The sequence below is a fragment of the Diprion similis genome, chromosome 8 (assembly GCF_021155765.1).
Source record: "Diprion similis isolate iyDipSimi1 chromosome 8, iyDipSimi1.1, whole genome shotgun sequence".
In the NCBI taxonomy this organism is placed as follows: domain Eukaryota; kingdom Metazoa; phylum Arthropoda; class Insecta; order Hymenoptera; family Diprionidae; genus Diprion; species Diprion similis.
Window position 1 is genome coordinate 24,327,977 of NC_060112.1, and position 18,613 is coordinate 24,346,589.

Genomic DNA, 18,613 nt, shown 5'->3' on the forward strand with positions numbered 1-18,613 from the left:
ATTTCGTCGTTATAGCTCACGTTACTTCATTATAATAAGATCTTACTTAAAGAAAATTACCTGTGTATATCTGACTTAAGCGCACAATTTATTATCATAATTTCATGCATTTAGCTGTAAAACACGTTGTATTAATTACCGATGGTCTCAATTTCTTGTGTTTATATTATTCAAAAGAAGAGTATTGCAAAACCGCGATTTAGATCGGATGAGGAGGGGTAATTAATTGTATAGTTACGGTTCTTTTAAATGCATAATAAAAATCTCCTAAATCGCATCGCATCATTATAATTACTATAGTTGTTATTATTTTTTGCACCCGGTGCACACCCATTATACAGATATTAATATGTCGATGTAATTATTGAAGGGAAGTTTCAAACTATTCGTTGGACTATGCCAGCGTTTACAACATTGTGTGCAAATTTCTACGTGTAGTAAATTGTAAAATTTGTTCAGCGTGTATATATTATGTAAGTATGATTATAAGCATAAAATATGTACCTTGCATGCTCTGTGTACTTTTGGGTGCGCTGAGATTGCCAAAATTGACTTTTTAACAAATTTTTTCTTGTTCTTCCTTCCGATTTTGTCCTAGAAAAGGAAAAACAATACAAAGATGAAATAATATTCAATAGGTTTATTGACTTTAATGAATCTATATATAAATAGATATATATATATATGTATATGTATATGTATATATATCACTAGTCTAAATATGTATAATAATAATTGTTATTAAAGCAATGTATACTTGTGTATAAAGTTATCACGTAAGAAAGTGATGCTGCAGTTAGTAAGAGATATATTAAGTTTATATAAGATTAATGCTGCTCTTGGTGATTGGCGTGCATTATACATATCGATGTCTATGTTTATGCACATACAGTTGATTTATTGATTAAAATTTTCAGATTCAAATATTATATGTATATGTGTGTAATTAATTATACGATTTTCTTAATTATACCGATTTGCTAATACTATCATCATACTATCATCATACGTATCCTATCCTATCCAATCTTAATAATAAGTCTAAAAGTCTAATTATTACGTAATTATCAAATCGTCTCGCCTACTGACTCGTCTCGCTTTGATTCACTTTTGCCAGTTCCGTCAGATTCTGAAATGTAAAACGAGGAGAACAAATTTAATCCTTATACACTGTGAATTTAGTTACGTATTTCCACGAATCATTATTTCTTGGCTGGGCTTTGTTCTTAGGTATACAATAAATATTTACCGTGGGACCTGAATCTCTTGTCAAAAGTTTATGTATAATGGGTGTGTACAACTTCTTGTCCTCAACTCTGTATTTATTCGGACCTGTAATCCAAGAGACAAATAGCCCGACCAAAATAGCGACCAAAAATCCAACCCAAGTGTACCACATATACGACATTCTGTAGAGGAAGAATGGCGCATCACTGAAAGCAATACATATCGAATCAAATATGTGCGAATTCTCGGTTACTATACGTTATTACATATATGTTTATCGTTTATTAATTGGAAACAAGACAAACTGTTTGGAAATATTTATTTTTCACTGTTTGCAGTCAACAGAAAGCATGACTGAATATGAGAAGAAGCAAAAGCAGATTAAAATAAAATTTTACTTTTTATATATAAAAAAAAAGTCTTATTTACGATATTAAACCTACAATTGGCAGTTATTCTTTCTTCAAAACGTTCCTTCCTTAAAAAGTTTTACTTCTACCGTGCGGTTATCATTTTTTCCCAATCTTTTAATCTCTTCTGTTACCCCAGTTGCAAAAATGTACGGAATTTTGGTTTAAAGTAGTTTAAAATGGCAGCAAGAAATTATGTTTATATACATTCGAAGCACAATTGACATAACTTGGTAAATAGAAAGGTACCTTGTTGCCTTCTCCAGTATTGTGGTAGAATTTTGAAAGCTGACATTTTTTAATTGTTCCGAGCATTCTTCGACCGACACCGGTTTTGATGAAAAATGTATTTGCCCACTGGATATGGCAGCTTGGGTACCGAAGGATATCCAGGCGACGAAAAAGACGCTCAGAATTCCACCAGTCAAGGCACCCTGTCGATAAAAAAATAATAATAATATTATTCCTCAGAAGAGACGAATTTCTGCAGCCTCGAGGTTTGCTGTATAAAGCTCTGTATTTACGTGGTAATTCATCGGATTATCTTATCTCTTTTGAATAAAGATGCCGCGTTAAACTTTGTTTGCACTTCGAATATTCCTCAACTTCATTCAAACCCTTCTTGATTCTTCCCCTACCATATATATATATGTATATTGCAAGTATAACGGCCAACTTAAAACTCTCTGGCTAAAACGCATTTCCATAATTCACTCGATAAAAGGAGAACTACGAAGTTGGAAACTTGGGAGGAACAGGTTTAACACCGGAGTTTGCCGTTGTGTGTATATACGTATAATGTATAGAATAGAGTTGCGTTAAGGGTGGCTGGCAAGAAACATAACCCTACTTCAACAGCGTCGTAATTAATTATAAAAGTAGTTTTTGACCGTATCTTTGACTCTGTATTTACTTGAAAGAACAAATCATGAATCTGATAACTTGCACCAGTTTTCCTGACACTTGGTGCTCCGATTATTTACCCGAAACGATCAGCTGATCGATCCTTCGGCGCCATCTTGGTCTGTCGGCCCCTTATCTTGGATTTCAAAGTCGCAAGCGATACATTCAAGCTCCAATTCGTGAAAAAAGTCGAAGTAATGTAAAAGATTATTTGATTTAAGTAATCGGAAGCCAACGCGAGAGCTTCAGGAAATTACGTCAAATAGCTACAGTCGCGAATAGGTTAGACAGAGTCCGGGAATTTGTATTTTTGACTGAAAGCGTTATTATAAAATTGAATTCGTATCTTTGTCATGAACTAGGCGTCTTCGGAAGAAGTGAATCTCAATACCTAATCCCTCTTGTACCTGTACGTCTTCCTGTTCAAGGATCGAGCGAATTACTTGTGCTCCCAGCTTACAGCTGACGCATTGAATTTGTCGATCACCTTTTCGACGTGTCACTGTAGGCAGGTACATACATACATACGTGTGTGAGAATAAAAAAAGAGAGAAAAATGAGGTGCATATATTTTCCTTGACTTTCAAAAATTCACCCTGGATACACGCCTCCCTCATAGGATTGCAACGCAACATCTCGTATATATTATGCATACCAAATGTTCGTCGAACGACGAGCTGCAGGGTTTTCAGTTCTGACCGTCTGTATAATTTCAAACTTTACTTACCGCCGAGTTTGCGTAGGGAAAAAACATTCCAAGGGTAAAAACACCCAGCAATGGTCCAGCCGTAATTCCAGACAAACTTTTCCCAGCCTGGAAAAAGAAGAAATAAAGATAGACCAAGAAGAACGAAAAAAAATAAAATAAAATAAAATTTAACGAACAAAAGCAAAATAAAATAGCGCGGAGTTTCGGAAGAGGCGAGAGAACAGAGAAAAAGAACCGCATCTCGCCGTTACAAGTATAATATTCCATTTTCAAAGGTCCGAACGCTTTTTCTCCGAAGCTGAAAATTTATTATACGTTCTCTCTGAAGTGGAAGAAATTCATTCTAAACATGGGACCCGCCGACGCAACGCGTCGCGACGCTCCGGCGTTTCAACCCCCATACGTCTTACGTGAACTAAACTGCTCAGCTTTTCCACGAGGAATACCAGGCCCACACAAATCGTCCCGATCAAGACAACCGTGAGTTTCATCAGGCGACTGGCCGCCGTGTCGCCGAGCGGTCGTTTCATCAAAGGTTTAATCATGTCCTCGTAGATCACGCCGGACATGGAGTTCAACCCGGTCGACATCGTGCTGCAAATATAAATCAGCTGATCACACAAATGCGCAAATACCGTTCAATCCAAGCGAAAAAATAAATAAAAACCGATCGTTTTTTTTCCTTTTTTTTTTTTTGCCGTTCGGCTTTTTTATCAGGCTGCGATAGGTTTAATGCGAATCTGGTAAAATATAGTTTCAATGTCGCGTGCAGCTGCGGTTGACCGACTGCAAATATTTGGCAAATATGGGGATAATTTTTTTTTTTTTTGTATTTTTATTTTGTTTTTTCAGTATCTTTCTCACGTAGCGCCGTGACGAAGAGCGAGTGACGTCTGTCGCTGGTGAATGTGTATACAGAGGTGTAACCCCACCTACACGTACCTTAGAGCAGCGCTGAAGACACCGGATATGAAAAGGCCCGGAAGCCCGGGTACACTCTCGGCAATTTCCATGACGAAAAACGGTAGCAGCTGATCCGCCTTATTTATTTGCTGAAAGCCAGAGACGGAGGACGCTCCTTTATTACATTAACAAATTTCTTCATGCACGGTACATACTGTTGCATACATGTGTATACATATATACATACATATATATGCGTGTATAAAGGAACAATACGTGTTTAATGGGTACACAAAGCGTACTCCTGAGGCAGCGAAAAGATGAATTACCTTTGTCGTAATGGGATCGCATTTGTGAAACGCTGCGTATATGACAAGTCCGGTGTAGCAGCTCATAGAGATAATGGTTACCATGCCTACGGTCATAATGGCGATCGTACTGAAATAAGGGGCTGCACATTAGTGGCTAATAAAGTGATATAGCGGGGGGCGCATAAATTTAATGTCCAAGAAATTACAAACAGTGTGCAGAGGTCTACGCGTACCTACATATTAATTTAGGTGGATCGCGTGTATACATATATATACATTTGTAGACACGCCCGTTTCTCGTACACTTCGGCTGAGATTTGAAAAAATTTTCAACCCCCCCCCCCCCCGCAGTTTACCTGCAGGAAAAGTTTCGGGGAACAAAGTTATTTCCAACCGGGTGACTCGCTGAGAGTTCGTTTGGAAATTGAATTCGAATATAGACCGACGGGCACATTACTCTTAAAGGACTTTAATATAAATGGTAATTTCTATACGGAATCATAAGCGCTGGTGGTAAGTATGACCCATTGCCGATGTCACATCGACGAAGCTGCCGAGCGTGAGTATAATGCGTTCTCTGTTCAAACTGGACTCATTTTTCCGCTAATCCATCCTCCGTCACTCCTGACGTCGAACGTTTACGTGCGACGATTGAAAAGGGCAGAAACGGTCCACTCACATGTTCGCATTCCGCAGATTTGGCATCGACAAGCACCGCTGCACCATAGATTGATTGACGGAGCAGGACGCGAGCCAGTTCAAGTAATTCCCGACCACAACTGTCCAGAAGGTGTGCCTGATGGTCGGGTCCGGGTTTATGCTGAAAGGACACGAGTCGGGTTTCTTTTATTCGATCAAGGGAGCGTCGATCCATTAGTATGGAAATTCTTATTCACGTATCGGTACTTGAAAAATTCAATCCTGTCGCTGTCCCAGCTTCTTTGCCAGACTTCCTGGACACTCCCGACCCTCGCCGTTCCCAGGACAATGACGGCGATCACACCCCCGAACATCACTATCGTCTGTATCGTGTCCGTCCATACGACGGCCTTCAAACCACCCTGAAAGCCCATTCGATAAATCGATGGGGTGGCCTAAGACGCACGTTTTCGGACGTGGAAAGTGATCCTCGCGATTTTTGAGTAGCAAACTCAATTTTACAGGAGGGAGGAAAAAAGTGAAAGAGTAGAGCTAGGGAAGTTGCTCTTCTATTTTCTCACCAGGGTTGTGTAGAATATGCAGACGACGCATACTATCGGCGTGATCAGGTGAATTTGGATGCCTGTGACCTGATTGAAGGCCAGCGCAGGCACGTAGATCACCAGAGGAATGTAGAGCAACTGCAAAGCGACGTGTGATATTAAAAGGAGCGGAAGGGGTTGAGAAACGAGAGGAAATTCTTCGGAAGAAAATTAAATTTAATTAAATTTTTTTATTTCTTTTCACTTTCTTTTTCCTTTCCAAGGGAGACTCACCATCTTTATGATAAATATGATCGAGCCCATCAGTCGAACCATATGGTTGAATCGTAAATTCAGATACTGCAAGAAAGAGAAAGCCGTGACTTTTTGGCTTCAGGCGAAACAACGAGAGTTTCATTTATACATTTTTTGACAATCTGCATGCGGAGGTGTGACTTTGACATAAGGAAAAGCGCGGATCGTTTGCAGTACATTTTGTTTGATAGCGTCATACGTCTGGTTTAAATGGAAGTGTCAAAAATTTGAGGTCTAGAAAATGAGTTTTCCGAGTGGGGGAGACACGTGTGGAATAATAATGTAAATAATAAAAATCGTGAAAAGAAGCAAAAAAAAAACCTGACCTCCTCCTTCCCCTACCGTGGCGCAAAATAAGAATTCAAAAAAAAAAAAAAAAAAAAAAAGGAACCAAAAGGCGAGAAGATGTAAAGTTAGAACAGTAAGAAAACCCTCGTCAGAAAGATGTGAAAAACGAATAGAAAACAAAATAAAGAAGAAGAAGAAGAAAAAAAATTATGTGAAGAAAAATAAATATTTTCTCTTAAACGGTACAAAGAAGAACGTTTCAAAGCGTTCGCGAAACAATCGACACGAGAAAACGAAGGCGTGGAGGAGTGACGCGTTGGTCGAATATGGGGTAAAAAGGGATGAGAAGAGAAGAAAAGAAAAGAAAAGAAAAGTTAAAAAAAAAAGAAGAAAAAAAAGAGAAACAATCTTCCGTGGGTGATAAGTCGGATTGATTTTTCCTCCCACGTTTAGTTTTTCCTTATTTTATATATCGTTCCTCTCTCTTAGCTCATTTTTCTAATTCCACACCTCGTAGGACGACGTGATTTGCAGCTTGTAAAATATCGGCAGGTAAACGAAGGCCATCGTCACGGACACGAAACTCTCCGGGATGACAACGCACCACAACTGGGTTCCGTAGACGTACATTTCAGCCGGTATTCCCAGTATGGTGATACCCGAGATGTAACTGTGAAGCGAAAAACGGCCATGACACTGTTTCTCGATAACCAAGGGTTGTAAATTTCTACTTGTTGCAGAAAAAAGATGAGACAAAAATTCTGCGAGTTTCCCACAACGAAGTGCATCGGGAGCTTGCATCACGCTTCATGAATTTCTCATCTCGTCTCACGAGCTGCAGAGAACACAGTCGATATCCATCCACCCTCTTACGTAAAAGCAGTCAATTAAAATTCACCTCGCATTCCTGCTACTCCGCTTTAATTCGGCGCTGTTAGTAGTTTCGTTATACGCGAGATAAATAGATGTGGATGTAACAGCTAAATCAATACGACATACTGTAGTTCCTACTCGTCCACCTCTACACCTCCGCAATGCCCTACTACTCGAGGACGATAACGTCGTCGGTATATAAGCGCCCAACCTACGTTGTTTTCTCTTACCGTATTGTACTATTAATACATATATATATATATATGTAGAGTAATTGTTTGCCCTCCCTTCTTCATAATCATCAAAGTAAATAGGCTATTTTATTAAAAGGAAACAAGCATCGTTATTAGACAGTTAAATTGAATTAAGGGGTTTGAATTTTTTAGATAAAAGGTGGAAAATGAATAATTTCATTTTTACCTACACATTATACTTTCTCAACGTAAACAGCAGTCTTGTCATCTCCTCGTGACTACGAAATTTGAAAAAATTCGCTTGAAAAGCTTTCTCCATCAGCCTTTTCCTCCCTTATTTCTGTTGATGAGTCTATACATGCGCTGCGTGGATACTCGAACCGGAAAATACAGGCCATTCAGAACTCTGAATATACGAAGAGAGAGAAAGAGACAACCCTTCGCATATATCGGGATCATCGTGCTGCGTTCTAATTAGAGTTCGTCGGGCTCCGTTTTTGTTAAAATAACCGCACACCCTATGACCCAGCTAGAACCATGCGGGCTGCGGGTTGGCAAATATGTACCCTGGTATAGAAAACCGGCAGCTTGGTAGTACGCGCTTATTTTGAAGAACACCTTTTAGTTCACCGAAAATGTGTACAAATCGCGAGCAAGGGTTGATTCATTAAGAGAGCCTGAATATTTTTGGAACGAAAAGCTGGGAAAAGGAGAAACCAGAGTTAAATCACCGCTTAAACCTTCTCGTGGCAAAACCATTTCCTGATTTTTTAGAAGCAGGTCTGCGTCTCAGGGAAGCTTCTGTGCAAGGGATGATGTTGACGTCACGTAAAGGGTCGAAAATCCACTCACCTCGCAATCAAAGACATGCTTATAGGAAATATGGACATGTTTTGTCCACCGACGAGGTATTCCCTAACGGCGTTCTCGTTTTTCCTAGACTTGTAAGCCTGGTAGACGCCGATGAGGGCCGAGACGCTCAGCATCCCGGCGAAGACGACGCAATCGACGACGTCGAAAGACCTCGTCTGAACTTTGTCGGCGTCCATCTGTGCTTTGACACTTTTTAAAACCAGTCCTCCGTTATTCCCGGGGACTTTTTTTCAGCTTAGGTACTCTTCACCTCGCGACTCGCGATCAACGTGACGTGGAATGAATGGAAACTGTGAGACGCACTGACAGCTTAGAGTGCGAGTGTTTTGACTAGCATGAATGGAAGCAAAGTCTAAAATGGCACCGGACACTGATTGAATAATCGCCGACTCGACTCTTCATCCACTCTGGCCATCACACGGACGAAACCCACAGACACATCCCAGCTCGCCACGCACTCTCCACACCAAGATCCAAACGCACTACGTACATGTGTGAGGCACTGTAATGGTTTAACATCGTTCACCGTGCTCCACATATCGACGGTACCTACTTCCAACGGTTTGATTCCCAAAATTCATCATCGGACAAAGCTGCTTCCGAAGTGTGGATGTGTGGATGTCGTCACTGGATGTCTTCGGAAATCTTGTATATTTTGAAGTTTGAACCCCGAATCTTTGGCATTGGGTTCAAATACTGTGTACTCTGTCGACATCAGGAGGATTGTCCTTGATGAACTTAGAAACAAGTCATCGAACCCCTCGAGCTACTTTACAAGATGAATGTAGGCACCTACAGCAACGCCATTCATTCCTATCAACCCAACGAAGAGGAACGAAACGGCTGTTTGGTAAGTGGCGCAATATCTTGGTTTGGTGCAACAATATCTTCACCCTGAAAGGCGATCACTCAGTCTAAGACCGTTTTCTCGAATTCCGTATGCGGGTTGGATTTGTTATCCGAGAAATTGAGTTGCTGGCTCGAATTGTGTACGTGAGAACATCTTTGAGACGAACGAAAGCATGGTTCTCAGCATTTATGTATACCTGTGGTACACAGGTGTGTACATCCATTTTCCCCTCGGGTCAAAGTTTACGCGAAGAAGAATCGCTTATCTTAAAGTTCGGAATTCAGTTTAAAAACTGGAATGATGACATATCGTACGAAGGTATGGTAGTGCCCGAGAAATGAAACGCCGCCGTGGGGTTGACGAGTAATCGATTTTTCATAACACTCTCATCAAATATAACGATCCTTACACCGGGTCAAATAATTATTCCTGCAGGTGTTCCCGACTTGTGCCCTGCATAATTATACCTGCCTTAATTTTGTCATAGAGTCAAATTCTGAATGGCTAAGGACGACGGACCTCCCCGTTTTCCGGTGGGTTCTAAGGTTTATTAGATGGGCAAACCCTGTTTTCGGAGACCGGTGAACGTTTCCATCACCTCGAATCAATTACCCTTTGAATTCGTCAGTTGAAAATAATTATCACGAAGAGGGTGACTGCGTGACAGTGATTGTGCAGAAATTGGGAGGTGAAAGGATCGAACTGACGCGTCTGATCCCGAAGGACCTCAAGTCGAAGTCTGCTTTTTGCAAGGAGGTCAATTTCGCCCTTTACCCGCACCCCTAGCGCAGACCCCCGGGTTATGCGGGGTAGATCCGGCGTTTTGGTAAGCGTCGAATTCTCCCGCGGGAACAGTACCGGGAACGCGAGGGATCGTCGTTAACCGAGAATACATGTAAATTAAACTACAGACTCGTCGACGAAGAGCCAAGAGTCTGATCCTCCGTCTGAAATGGAAAACGGAAATCACGAGGATGAGGTGTGAGATTTTGGCCATTGTCTGTCGGGCTGAAAGAACAAAATTACACACAACAACATACAGCTGAAGCTTCTCGCTGCTTTTGCTATAACTGCTACCGATATCTAGCCGCAACAACATCCTTTCAGGCCAGCTCTATTTTCGTAATGGTTAGATAAATGGTTATTGGCCGACGGATCGCCTGTCGTTTATCGTTTTTCGCTGCCCCTGATGTTGACTATGGGATATCGAGTGTCGAGGCCCGGTCGATTTTCCCATTTATTTCATTACCTGTCCATCTTCTTCCCGACTGGCTGAAACGAGAGACGAAGAGTCATTTCACTCGATACGCGTATTACACATTATAAGAAACTTCCGTTTGTTGTACCGACTGGAAAACATGGCAGGAGTAAATGTGATAAAAAAAAAATAAAATAAAGAGAAACAGTAACACACACACACACACACACACATTTTTTATTTTCTATTCAGAAAATAATAAAATATTTTTTCTTTCTTCGATTCAATGTTGAATTTGCCTGACGTCATAATTTTCGCATTGCAGTATAACTCCATCCATGCAAATTGTGACGTGGCGCGTAAGTTTCAAACTTCCAACAGTTAACGAACATTGAATTGAAAATGGAAAAATACGTGTCAATTATTTCTCGACGTTTTATCCTACGGAGCTAATGGAATTTTTTATTCAACGACTTAACTACCCACCTCAAGCTGATCGTTTGATTATGATATCCAAAGTGGGTGCTGGGCTGTTTCAAAGAAAACTGCGGAGGCCGTTTCGACGGGGTTATTCGGCTGTATTAAATTCCACTTCCACCCCTTTAAACCAGGTCGAAATACCCGCGAGTCGTCCATTGATCCGCTGACCGTCTCATCATCAGCGTCTCAAACCTTGAGTTACTCCGAGCCGATCAACCTTCGGGTTCCATTTCTATACAGGATCTTTTCCCCAGTTCCGGCATCACTCTCGGCTCATTTAGCATCGCCCGTCGCACAGCTGCCGAGCTTTTGGTCGATCCCAAAAAACGGCTCTCGGTGTTTGGAGCAGATAAGTAGACCCGGCTTCGAGCTATTTGCGCCTGTCGAGGATGTACGAGGAGATCTGCCAGCCAGTCGACGACGTGAAGAGTAACGACGAACGGAACGCGCCCTTATTTGCACCCTTATTCCGTCTGATCTGCAGCCGCATCCCCCGGAACGCTGAAAGCTCTCCTCGTTATTAGATCGGGCGAGAATTGGATTAGATTTTTACAAAATCAAGCGGTTAAATAAAGGCTTTTTTCAAAACACTCCCTGCCGAAATGGCCGTACATACGTATTGCAGATTTACTTTGTACCCTGCGGGGTGATGGATGAATTAGCGTGGGCTTTGTTCAATCGCTTTTTTTCTCTTGATCCGATTTACGCACGACGTGCGGAGCGGGGATCAAGACGGATTGAAACAGTTTGATAAATTGTTTAATCGAACGGGAGTGTCTCTCGACTGATCGAAAAGACGACGTCAAAACAAGCCGACGACGAGCTCGAAGAAACGTCGCTTTCTTTACTTCGGCGTTACAAGGTGTACCAAGAAAACGTACTTATATTCAAAGTAGAAAATAACCGTGGCCGAGTTTTTTCCACCCCTTTTACTAACTCTGGTTCTCGACTTTCAAAAATACATCATCATTTTACTACATCCCACTTTCCTTCAACTATCGGGCGATAAAATCGTGTCAGAGGTCCAATTCTGTGGAGCCAAAACGCAGATGTGATTGTATTATAATTTAGATTGATAAAGTTTCAAGAAATTACAGAACAAATTACACCAGCAAGAATCATCAGACGTAATAGATCAAAATTCGTATAGTTTATTGTATAGTTTATTACATGATTTTTCATCTAGTGTATCTAATGATTCGTGCTTTAGTAATATGTTTTGTGATTTCTAGTATATTTTATCAAATTTACAAAATAAGTTATGTAATAAATTGCAAAATTTTCTTATAATTCGAAACGTTACGTTGAAATTTTATTAAAATTCTTTGGTTAATGAAGTTTTTTGTTCAGTGAGTGAATATAGCGATCAGCGTACAAAGCTGTTGCACGATAATGTCGTGGGCGGGTAATCGAGATAAAGGCGAACTTAAACTTTGACGTAATTGAAATTTAAGTTGTATCGTGGTGAAACCCCTCGGGACGTTTTCAATTACCTGCTAGCTTCTACGCCTCCACTTATATACATACATAGAACATAATCGTAGTTAATTTAACTTCGCTAACGAGCACCGAATCGATTGCCATTCCAAAAATCAGCGCCGTTCTCAGGATCGAATCGAGTATCTAATTGTAAGCGACACTCACTCCCAAGGAACGCGGAAGTCCCCCTCAAATCTCATCGTAGGTACTTTGACTTTCGTGAAAGCATAAAATGACGTGTTTGGCTCGAGGACTACGCGTGACTAATGATTATGCGTAACGGTGTCGTTTTACTTGCGGAATAATCGCCGCTGTCACTCGCTCTTAAGGATGTGACGGGTGTACAGTCCCGTCGAAAAAGTGCCGAACGGAACCACCGAGAAACAGAAGTTTAAATCAACAGCTGAGCATAGTTATGACAAGTTTTTTCGAAAAACTATCCTTTCTGTGAATGAAAAATATTAATCAAACATTTTGAATTTTCATTTAAACAGTATAAATTTATAATCTCAAACTTTGGTTGTATAAATGTTAAATTGATATAATGTTGTTCCAATTTCAATGAATAATAGCTTATTTCGTCTGCAAATGATCACTCCACAAATCGATTTTCGATAAAATGAATGTATTTAAAAATAAAATATCAACTTGCTTGAAACAACGATATGCATATTGATTTCACACTAATTTTTCTTTTTTTCTTTTTGACAGGACAACCGAATTGCTAAATAAGAAATCGACCTCCAAGAAATTATAAATAAATGATCCATTTATGAAGAAAATGGGCTATGATTTATCGTAGGTAAAATTATTGCTTTGAAAAATAAAAAAAATGCAGAATATTATGATTCAACTCGGTTCATGCAAATTCGTATTTATTATTTTGTTTTATTTTTACACAGGTATCGAATAAACATTCCTTTGACCTATTGTTCACTTAATTATTAACTCTTTATTCACGTATAAATTGTCTTGTTCTGAGAATTACCTCGACTAGCCTGTAAACTTGAAACATTCTCGAATTTCATTTAACAAAATTAAAAAAAAGATCACAGCGATTGGATTAGTCAATCGGGAAGCCTTCTGGCGAAAGGTAAAACGATCAGGATTACGATTATGATTATTAACAATCTGACTAATAATGAAATCGAGTAATTGGACTGAAAAACGGTGACTTGATCGATCGCGTCATGAATATGTACGTGTGTAATTATATATATGGGGTATTCCACGCCAACTCGACCAGTGTTAAACCCTGACAATCTCAAAATCATTTAATGTTTTTTTCTAACGTTCTACTCGGTGAAAAACGGGACCTAAATATTCTTCAAATTTTTTTATAGAATTGTTTATTTTTTATAAATATTTGAAGTCGATTGCGAATGACCATTTTTTTAAATCTGAAAAAATTCCCAAAAATCCAGTGAATAACACAAGACACCCCCCATCAAGGAAAACGTGGGCAGAATTTTTTTTCTATTTTTTTTTATCACCGAATTCGGAATTTTGATATTTTTAAGTATTATTTTAAGTATTAATAAAGAATAAACGTTCCGATAAAAAAATTTACCGAGTAGAATGTTAGAAACAAACATGAAATGATTTTGAGGTGATCGGGGTTTAACACTGTTCGAGTTGGCGTGGAATACCCCATATACATATTCTGAAAAACAATGTTTTTTTTTTCTTCTATTCCTCATGAAAATCATACCCTTGCCAAACGAAAACATTTACTTAACACAAATCCTTCCGTTGTTTGCCGTGGATGGATTAGCGGTTTGAAGTAACCGAAGGTAGGTCTATTATCTGCAGTTAATCCGGATATGTGTAATGATTATAAAATATCGGCTGCCTTTCTGCCGATATTCGATCGGGAAAAAATCCTCCGCCCCGTTTAAAATAATAATAAAATATTGCGTGGGAGTCGTAGGGGTGTAGCCACTGCAGTATAACACACAATATATCCACCCAATTATGTTGCTGTGCAGTACCCAAAGTATTTATGATCTATACGAATGTATAGCGCAAGGCGAGCGAGTGCGTGCGCCTCGGAATGTAAGTGATCGATCGGTGTATACAACCACAACTACTACTAGTAGTGTTTCTAATACTGAAAAAAAAAATCATGACCGAGTCTACTACTACATATATTTCTAACACTAACACTAGTATTCCTAGTATTACTGCTACTACAAGTATTTCTAGTACTAACACTAGTATTTCTAGTATTACTATTACTATAAGTATTTCTAGTACTACCACTAGTATTCCTAGTATTACTCTTGCTACTGCTAGTATTACTCGTACCACCACTAGTATTACTACTCCCAACACTAGTATTACTACCACCATCACTAGTATTACTACCCCTACCACTAGTATTACTACCACCATCACTAGTATTCTACTACTATTACCACTGGTATTACTATTAATATCACTGTTATTATTACTACTGTCACTAGTATCACTAATACTACTACTACTACCGCTACTCTACCGCCGACCGTTGTGTTCTGGAGAAATTATTATCTACCGTGTAGCAGACTCGGTGTCCGTTGCACCTTGTATTTCTATCGTCGCTATTCTAGTTGCGGGGCAACACGAGCGGCGTTAATCTATATCCTGCAAGGCTTGTTGTGTATGTATTTACCCGGGGGATAACCTGGACTTAAGTGTAATCTGATACATAATTGGCGGACACTCGTGTAGGCGGCTTGCAGCTTTTCACCGACCTTGCTTCGGAATTCTAACTATGTCAATTATACACGATCATGTCTAAAAAGTATTTTCCCCCAACGTACAGGTATTATTTATTACATACAAACCAACTGAGGTTTTATCTTGATTTTATAACAATTTTCACGAACAAGAGATCAATTAAATAAAAATTTCGTTTGACTTTCCGCGGAGTTGAAAATTTATCGTTTTTTGTTAAATATTTAAATCTTACTTCATATCCTTGCAAAAAAAAAAAAAAGAAAAAAAAAAACAATAAAGAAAAACTACATTAACAACAGAGAAAATAATAATCATAGAGGAAAATCGAAAATAGAATTTTCGACCGCGTTAATTACAATTCGCACGAGGGTGAAAAAGAATTATGAGCGCCGAAAATATCGAGGTTCTATTAAACGTATACACGTGTTGCGAGTACATATACATATAGCTAACGACACGTTTACGTGTTTCAACGTAAATCTTGAGTGTTCGCAAGCTAGAAAGTCGATTAATCAGCGACGCGTGATTTTGTTAACCTGGTCAAGCGCGACGTAATCTAGACACCCTCTCGTGTTGAACCGTAAAAAATTGTTAACTGCCCGTTTCGCTTCTGTTATACCAATACATATATACATGCCTTGTAACTACGTATATGCCTTGTAAATCTGTAACGTGAAATATCTCTATCACGGTATATTTAAGAAACATCGCGATAGTGGGCGTTGGGCTTTTAATATAACATGTACGGTTAAATCGCGTGCGTAGCTTTCAACGGTTCTCTTCGTTTCACCTCGAGGCCTGATCCAGGAATTTCATTAACCGGAATTAATATATTGCAGAAGTTTGTCTGTGTGACGGCGATTGCGCGATCACCGAACCCGAATTCGCGCACGGCCATGAATGCGAAACGCGTTTTGGCCTCAAAGACTTGTCAGCGAATTTTTGGGAGGCAGCAGAACTCGGTACGAATCCCAAATGTAGGTATTTTGTAAGTTTCGCGTAAGTTTGGACGTTTCTCGCTTCCGTGCATCAGTAGGTATGAAGAAAAAAGAAAAGGTGAGTAAGAAAGAAAAGAGGAAAATAACATGACCGAATATAGAGGCAAGAAAAAAAATCGATGATTTTGCGATACATTTAAAATATACATATATACATACATACATAGGTATATGTAATCCACTTATCCCCTTTACTCCTCAAAATCCTCGTCTTGCGAATCGCTGCACCGCGATCCGTGGATGAAGAGAGGCAGAAGAATAATAAAAAGGTGGCGGATGAAAAAGGCGCAAAAAGGGAAGGTAAAAGAACAAGAAAGCAAAAACAAAAAACAAGCAACGCAAAAAAAGGAAACAAATAAAAAAAGAGGTAAAAAGAAATATTGTGAAACCACCCTGCGTGGAATCCACGCCGAGTTGTATACCTATATATACCTATAAATGTTCATACATACATAGGTACGTACATATAATATATATCTATGTGTACCTCAATGAAATGACAAGCGGTCTTCCTCTCTTTGTCCGTGGGAGTAGGTATATAACTTTGACGGCTTTTCTGCAAAGCCATTATTATTATATTGTATAATATGTATGAAGACGTTCGGCGTCGGAAACGTTCCGTTGCTCTTCTGCTCTTTTTGTTTGGTCGGGATATATTTCTTTTGCGTTGAAATTTTTATTTTTCAAAAATTTACTTCAATTTCGAAAAATGTGGAACGATATTTGAGACAGAAGAGACAGCAAATTGCTCACTTTCAAATCTGGGAAAATTTATTTTATAGAATTTCAAAGTGTACGTAAAAAGCTAAGTATTGTAACGAGTCAAATTGCGGGAAGACAATCTTATGGAAGACCAAAATATGTAGAATCGTTAGAATTAATTGTAACGTTCATTCCGATTCGTTCTTAAGTATTTATATACTACGAGTTTTTGCATTTTGGCATATTTTTGAAAATTCGATATTGCGAGGTATTTTATACTTTTCCGATATTTTCAAATATCTCCTTACCTTCACCGGCAAGATTAAAAAAACCCTTTAAAAACGATATATATATAATATTATGTATAATTTCGTTCTGCAATTTCTAGCAATTTTCCATTCAAGGATGAATGAAAAAAGAAAAAAAAAACCTAAAAAGAAGGAAGAAAAAAATAATGGGAAAGACACACTTTTGGGCAAACCCTGCGATTATTTTTTTGCTGCCCCTTACATTGCGGCTCTGGATATATAAAATCCCATCCTTTCGTGGTCTGCAGATGCACGGTAGAAATGATACGAGCGAATGAAGAAACGGGTATTTTTAGAATTCTGTCGATTAATTCCGCTCGGATCGTTATTGTAAGTGTCACTGGTCATATATGCCGCCATAATATTGCTACGGTGTGTACGCTGCACAGTAAAAAATAATTGTGAATTTACTGCACATTCACTGTACGAATGAGTTGTCAATTTACGAAATCAGGTTGCAAATTTACGAATTCGTTGCATAAATTAAAAATGAAAATTTTTTGATTTTACTAAAATTTATAGGAAAACAGACAAAATAGGAATTTGAATTTACTAAATTGCTTAATAAATTTATTGTATTTGTAAATTGAATAAACGGTAAATGTGTAATAAACAATACAGTGTACGAAGTTTCATACAGAAATTTTCAACAGTGTGTGGGTGTGTTTGTATTAATAATAGTTTTAATCTGCATCATCACTGATTCCATGCGGGGAAAGCGTGAGGCTAGTTTAATTGTCAAACGAACAGCTTTTGTGTACTGCGCCTCTTAATTTGATTACAACACATGTGTAATTAGGAGTTTGTAACTGTCCGTCTATTATTCATAGAGACAGGAGGCTGCTTAATTCGGTTTGTTGACAGAGTTGTTATAATATTATTCGTTGCGTATGGATATTATTAACGCTGTATACGGAATTAATAATACCCTATCTAAAAAAATTCCACATTATACCCTTACAGCTCGCAAAAATTCAGCTCGCCCGCAATTTTCAGCCGTGAATTGAGAATGAAGGGAAAAAAAAAAACGTAGTTATCTATCGTGGCAGAATATTTTATCCAAGCGAATAAATACGAGCAATAAGAGCAGTGAACAAAGTTTTGTTTTATTTCTGGAAAAGCAAATATTGAGTGAGTAGAGAAAAAAAAAAGTAGAGTTCTTAAAAAAGGAAATTTTTGTCATGGAATTATTTGAATGAAAAACAAAATCCTCCATTAAGTCAACAGAGTCGATGGTAAACGTAGAATGTATAGAAATATGACCGTATCGACGAAAGAAAAAATACCCATTCATTCACGTTTTAAATAAATAAGGATAATATTATTTCAAATTGATTAATAATTTTAAAAAATTGAATTGAATTGAAAAAAAATTTTATTGAACATAACTGAGAAACTTTTCTCTCGAAAACAATTTATGTATAATGAGTAGGAACTAATGCTAAAATCATTGGAGTATTCAAATGGAGGAAAAAAATAAATAAAATAAAACGAAAAATTCCGTTTTTGGGGCAAGGAATTTTAGCGGAAATCGTTTAATATCGTCGTTCGCAGGATTTCCCCGCGTATCACGGGAGTCTCGTAGCTGTATAATAAAACTCGAGGAATGGCGTTGAGTCAGGCGCGCGCATAACTCGGGGAACTTGAACAGCTCAAGCACTAGTGTAAGCATCAGTCTTGAACGCGTCGG

The 18,613-nt window shown here is 38.7% G+C and overlaps 1 protein-coding gene across 1 annotated transcript; it reads right to left on the reverse strand.

Annotated features, from left to right (window-relative positions):
- Positions 1–1,044: 1,044 nt before the first annotated feature.
- On the reverse strand, positions 1,045–8,378 carry LOC124408994 (sodium-coupled monocarboxylate transporter 1-like). Its single transcript, XM_046886379.1, has 13 exons — positions 8,167–8,378; positions 6,758–6,917; positions 5,939–6,004; positions 5,684–5,803; positions 5,370–5,524; positions 5,143–5,283; positions 4,482–4,590; positions 4,192–4,301; positions 3,660–3,843; positions 3,268–3,354; positions 1,887–2,071; positions 1,250–1,433; positions 1,045–1,129 (listed from the first exon to the last, which is right to left on the reverse strand). Exons 1-13 carry the CDS (start codon positions 8,361–8,363, stop codon positions 1,082–1,084), a joined length of 1,746 nt encoding a protein of 581 aa, XP_046742335.1. The 5' UTR covers positions 8,364–8,378; the 3' UTR covers positions 1,045–1,081.
- Positions 8,379–18,613: the final 10,235 nt, after the last annotated feature.